General features: G+C 36.8%; 1 protein-coding gene across 4 annotated transcripts in view; it reads right to left on the bottom strand.

Annotated features, from left to right (window-relative positions):
• Positions 1 to 328: 328 nt before the first annotated feature.
• LOC126349960 (uncharacterized) overlaps positions 329 to 6192 on the bottom strand; it is a 104076-nt gene continuing 98212 nt past the window's right edge. For all 4 annotated transcript variants that reach the window (XM_050002475.1, XM_050002476.1, XM_050002473.1 and 1 more), the window contains exon 11: positions 329 to 1521. In XM_050002475.1, coding sequence (XP_049858432.1) covers positions 1322 to 1521 — 200 coding nt within the window. In that variant the 3' untranslated portion in view covers positions 329 to 1321. The remainder of the gene's footprint in view (positions 1522 to 6192) is intronic.

Here is a 6192-nt window from a genome sequence, read left to right as displayed (position 1 = left end):
AAAGGCTGCATTGTGTGGTAAGAGAGTGGAACAGATTGGTATAAATAAGACAAAACTTACCACGACCCCTGCATAATAGACACTCAACATGTCATATGAGACCTTTTTTTTCCTCCTGGGATTGCAACAAACTACTTTATCCAATTGATCTGCATGCATAAAATGGGGGTCTTTCAACTGGACACAGAGTGAAACTTCTACTGCTTGCCAACAGATTTTAAAGTCATTCAACCTGAAGCTGATTATCTTCATTTGATCTCAGAATGAGAGCAATTGCTAATTGTGAAGAAGAATGCAACAAATTTTTGTTAGTAATAAAACACAGATGCATAAGATAAATATGTATTACAAAAATATATCTTTCTCATTGTACAAATGGGAAACTACAAGATTTCAAAGAAATGTGATGTTTTTGTATCTCACTACAAAAGCAAATATGTACATAAACACGCCTTGTGACTGCTTCTGTTACTTGATTTACAAAGCTTTCTATTGATAAAATTCTATCGAGCTTCCAGATATGGTGGCACTACTGCCTGTGATGTTATTGGTGCCCATTTCAGTGTTGTATAAGTTAAAGTTTCAGTTGCAAGACCGCCACAAATGCTTCAGTCTTCTAACAGTCAGTTTCCAAGCTAAGCTTAACTGCAGACTACCATCGTTATTGAGGTGTTTTCAGGAATTCTTATATCAGTCGCTTCTTTCATGAGGCTGAACCAGAAACCATTTGTCTTATCATTATACAAACACACGGTTTCTGGCGTGGCATCATAAAAGGCGCGAGTGAGAAAAAAATTTCTGAAAATACCCTCAATAGAGATTGAAGTTAAGCACATCTTGGAACCCAGCCATAGGAAGGTTGAAGCAAATGTGGCTGTCTTGCAACCAAAACATTGTGTTATATAGCACTGGACTAGGCACTAGTGACATCACAGCCAGCAGCATCACAATGTCACGTGGCTGCTGCTGCCATCCTTATAGCAACCACTTGACAATGGCTAAGAAGTACTAGGTCGAAAGCTTGTGGTATCTAAACAACTTTATGTGGCTGGAAGCCTGGGAGAGTTTTATCAATGTATATCACCCTGAAAACTTGCATTCCTATAAATCTTTCTATTTTACACATAAAAATATGTGTACATAACAATGAACATTGTCAGCTTATAAGAAAATATAAAAATGAGCTGCACTGAATGACATCCCACATATGATATTCAAATCATTACTCGTTAACAAATACATCAGTAAGAGTACAGAGAAAATACAATAAAAAAGTACTATTATATATACATAGGTGTACATACAAGTTACCAAGTAGTGCTCATATTAGAAGGTAAGTATTCAAATTTAACTTCTGTTGCAAAACTCCCAAGAGTAAAGTTTCAGCTCCAACGACAGGCGACCCAAGCTTCTTTAATTTTGGCCACATATGCTTGTCTTCACTGCAGGATACTACGAAAGAATTTGCTGGAAGATTCTTCATGGCTTCTATAAATGTACCTCCACAACTTTCAACTATACCTGAAATATTTGGTAACAATGCAGATCTCTAGTATGTGCAGAAAGAACAACAACTGGTTTTAAAATTATTGCATATGCTTAGGTGTAAATATGGTTACAAAAGCCCTTGGTAAAAATCAAAACACACACACAAGAGAGAGAGAGAGAGAGAGAGAGAGAGAGAGAGAGAGAGAGAGAGAGAGAGAGAGAGTAGCAGAAGTAGTAGTAGTAGTCTGCATCTAAAGCTCTATGTTTTACAGCTTCTGTGAAGTATGACATAATATAATTATGGGATAACGCAGTTTTCACTTTTTATCCTTTGCTCCTACAAGCTTGATATGACATGTGGTACTTTTTCAGCATAGCCCTCATTTTTTTCACAGTACAAAGAAAAATCTACCGTAGCCTCTTTAGTTGCTTATATTCCTTGTCAAGACTCCAGCATGATGAGTCAACAATAGCTGTGTAGCACCTTTCATTAACACGTTTGTTTCCTGACACCAGCAGCAGTCTGTCTTCGTTGAAACACACAACTGTTGACACTCCATATTTTCTTTTTTGTTTCTCCCATATTCTGCAACTCAGACTGATACCTTTATTCTGGTAGATACCCTAGTGACACTAATTCAGATACAGTTAGCTCCCAATTATCCGGGTGCAGATTATCCAGATTGCACATTATCTGTCCACAGTTATGTGATTTTTGAAAAATAAAAAACAAATGTAAATACATAAAACTGCAACCAGTCACTTTTTTGAATAGTTATTTATTGTTCCAAGAACAGGTTATTGAACCTGGAAGTTACATTAGTATTTCTAGCATAATGCTAGTTGCTGGCTCTGTTATAAGAAGATGGAACCTTTAATGTATCGCCATGACTACTGTTTTTTTTTTTTTTTTGTTGAAATGGATGCAAAATTTAAATTTTTACTTACTGTGGTAGTACGGGCAGATTTTTTCATTGGTGTCCATCTTTCTGCTTCCATTTTGGATAGCCAGTTTGTACATCACTTTACACATTTGTACACAGTCTGTATTCATGTACACTGTGACAGCAAAACTTGGCCAGCAAAGGCATGTGTTTCACAACTGTTGCTTGTAACAAAGATCTTGACAAAAAGATATGGTGTAGGCCTATTTTGCTCTGAGATGTAACTTGTTCTTGTTACATGTGTTAAAGTCAATATAAGGACAAATATTTTAAGCAGACTGGTGTTAACATGAGAGCACAAAATAATATAAATTAATAAATGAATTTCTACAAGAACGAACTTCAAGTGATTCGATGTCTTATTTCTATTTGTATATTAATGTATAATACAGTCAAGTTATGAGCAAATATTATAATCAAGATTGACATTAACATGAACATGAACATACAGGAATAAAATAATACAGAGTTATAGTATTTGTAATGAGGTACAGCTGTTTGTATGACCATGACCTTTATATTTAAACTTAATACAATAACAAACCTTCAAATGAACTGCTATCTTATTTTTATTCTTGCAGTAACAAGATGTGGAATGTTACTAAGGGTAGAGTCGGTCTATTTTAGCTGAAGGTAAAGGTAATGTATAAAAGTTATAGTGTGTAATGAACTAAAGTTGTCTGTAAGGTCATACACTTTACATTTAAAATCAAGAACAAAATATCAAACGAAATGTTGAAATAAGTCAAGACATTTGTCTGCTTGTGTTTGTGTATGTGTGGATGGATATGTGTGTGTGTGAGCGCGAGTGTATACCTGTCCTTTTTTCCCCTTAAGGTAAGTCTTTCCACTCCCAGGATTGGAATGACTCCTTACCCTCTCCCTTAAAACCCACATCCTTTCGTCTTTCCCTCTCCTTCCCTCCTTCCTGAAGAAGCAACCTTTGGTTGGGAAAGCTTCAATTTTGTGTGTATGTTTGTGTTTGTTTGTGTATCTATTGACCTGCTAGCACTTTTGTTTGGTAAGTCACATCAACTTTGTTTTTAGATATATTAATATATGAATTAATATATGAATAGAAATACAACATCAGATCACTTGAAGTTTGTTCTTGTAGTAATTCATTATTTGTTCATATGATTTTGTGATCTCACGTTAACACCAGTCTGATTAAAATATTTGTCCTTATATCGACTTTAACACATGTAAACAAGAACAAATTACATATCTGAGCAGAATAGGTCTACACCATATCTTTTTGTCAAGATCTTTGTAACAAGCAACAGTTGTGTAGCACATGCTGGATGCTGGCAAAGTTTCACTGTCACAGTGTACATGAATACAGATTGTGTAAAAGTGTGTAAAGTGATGTACCAACTGGCTATCAAAAATGGAAGCAGAAAGATGGGCACTAACAAAAAAAGGTGCCCATACTATCACAGTAAGTAAAAATTTAAATTTTGCATCCATTAAGAAAAAAAAAACCAATAGTCATGGCTATACATTAAAGGTTCCATGTTCTTGTCACAGAGCCAGCAACCAGCATTATGCTAGAAACAGTAATGTAACTTCCAGAAAACCATCTGAGGATGAACCTTAAAAGGTTCAAAAACCAGTTCCTGGAACAATAAATAACTATTCAAAAAAGTGACTGGTTGCAGTGTTATGTATTTACAGTCAATTAACAGTCACAGGTTCTAAAATATCCATATTGGATAAGATTAACAACAAACAATGTCTGAAGGTCTGTGTTATAATTAGAATAAATATTCATTCACAATACACTATGATACATATGCTTTATGTTTCACTGCCAGAAACAACGTGGGCTCCAATCCCACACTTCAATATGCCTGAAATATATTTTTTTATCTTCAGGTAAATTCAGGTGCTCTATCCTTGTAACATGTCCACAGCTATTTACTGTCTACATGTTTGCCTAGCCAGTCCCTAAGAACAGAAGGTCAATAATTTCCAAAGCAAATGAAAATTATTTCGCTTTTCTTCCCCTTCAAATCCTTGATCCAGGAGGTATGCACTGCTGATCGCACTTTTGTAACAGCTGAGAGGTGTCAATAATACCATAGCTTCTACAATGTTGGGTAAATTTCTACAATGATATTTTTGCATATGAAACAGTCCTTTAACTTGCTGTCAGATTAATAATTCTTGTATCTCACCCAGATAATGATTCCATGACAGTAGACATTGATGATACTGAGCCAAAGAGGTTGTGGGGCATGGTAACGCAGGATCTACATTTATGCGGGTGGTGCTCCTGGCGACCCCCCCTGCTCCTGCCTGCCAGTAGCACCACTGGCACACAGTTCACTGACCGAAGACTGTGACATCATCCTCGTGATGCACTACTGGAGCCTGGCTGCTCTTTACTGTATTGGACTATTAATTACTGTGCTGATAACAACTGTGTGAGGACTCACTTTTTTTTTAAATTATTCTTCCACCATCAAGTTTGCTTGTTCATCCTGACAAGGCTCATTAAGGTTTTATGAACTTTAACTTTGTTCTGTGCCTGCACATAAATAATCTACACTGTATTTGTGGTATACATATGAATGTGTGGGTAATAAATGTTTGTTTCATCACAATATCTTAATATACCTTGATTGCAGCTCACCACAAATCAACACTGTTACTATCATATTACTAGAAAACCCGGTGATGCTTTGCAACTGGTAAATCTGTATGGAAATTGGATATATGCCATATGTCTCCTTCCCCCTCTCAGTCCATCACCTCCTCCCTACTTTCTCTGTCCATCTCCTCCTCTCCCTATGCAAATCCGTCAATGCTTTGCAATTGTTAAATATGTATGGGAACTGATCATTATTTAATCTCCAGTGAAACTGGGATTGTGAGGCCGAAAGTGCAGGAGGTCAGGTCCATATGTAGGAGGATAAGAGTGGAGAAACTTCAGGATAAGGAAATCAGGCACAAGTACGTAACAGCGATCTCAGAAAGGTACCAGTTAGTTGAATGTAGTCAATTACAGTCATTGGAAAAGGAATGGACAAGGTACAGGGACACAGTACTAGAAGTGGCTAAAGAATGTCTTGGAACAGTAGTGTGTAAAAGTAGGATGAAGCAAACAGCTTGGTGGAATGATACAGTCAAGGCAGCCTGTAAAAGGAAAAAGAAGGCGTATCAAAAATGGCTACATACTAGAACTCAGATAGACAGAGAAAGTTATGTTGAAGAAAGAAACAAAGCCAAACAGATAATTGCAGCATCCAAGAAGAAATCTTGGGAAGACTTTGGAAACAGGTTGGAGACTATGGGTCAAGCTGCTGGAAAACCATTCTGGAGTGTAATTAGCAGTCTTCGAAAGGGAGGAAAGAAGGAAATGACAAGTATTTTGGACAGGTCAGGAAAACTGCTGGTGAATCCTGTGGATGCCTTGGGCAGATGGAGGGAATATTTTGAAGAGTTGCTCAATGTAGGTGAAAATGCGATCAGTAATGTTTCAGATTTCGAGGTAGAATGGGATAGGAATGATGATGGAAATAGGGTCACATTTGAGGAAGTGGAGAAAATGGTCAATAGATTGCAGTGCAATCAAGCAGCTGGGGTGGATGAAATTAAGTCGGAACACATCAAATACAGTGGAATGTCAGGTCTTAAATGGCTACACAGGATAATTGAAATGGCATGGAAGTCGAGACAGGTTCCATCAGACTGGACAAAAGCAGTAATCACACCAATCTTTAAACATGGAAACAGAAAAGATTGTAACAACTAC

The sequence above is a fragment of the Schistocerca gregaria genome, chromosome 1 (genome assembly GCF_023897955.1).
Source record: "Schistocerca gregaria isolate iqSchGreg1 chromosome 1, iqSchGreg1.2, whole genome shotgun sequence".
Classification (NCBI taxonomy): Eukaryota; Metazoa; Arthropoda; class Insecta; order Orthoptera; family Acrididae; genus Schistocerca; species Schistocerca gregaria.
Note: the sequence above shows the minus strand (reverse complement) of the source record. Positions and strands in the feature narration are given on the sequence as shown.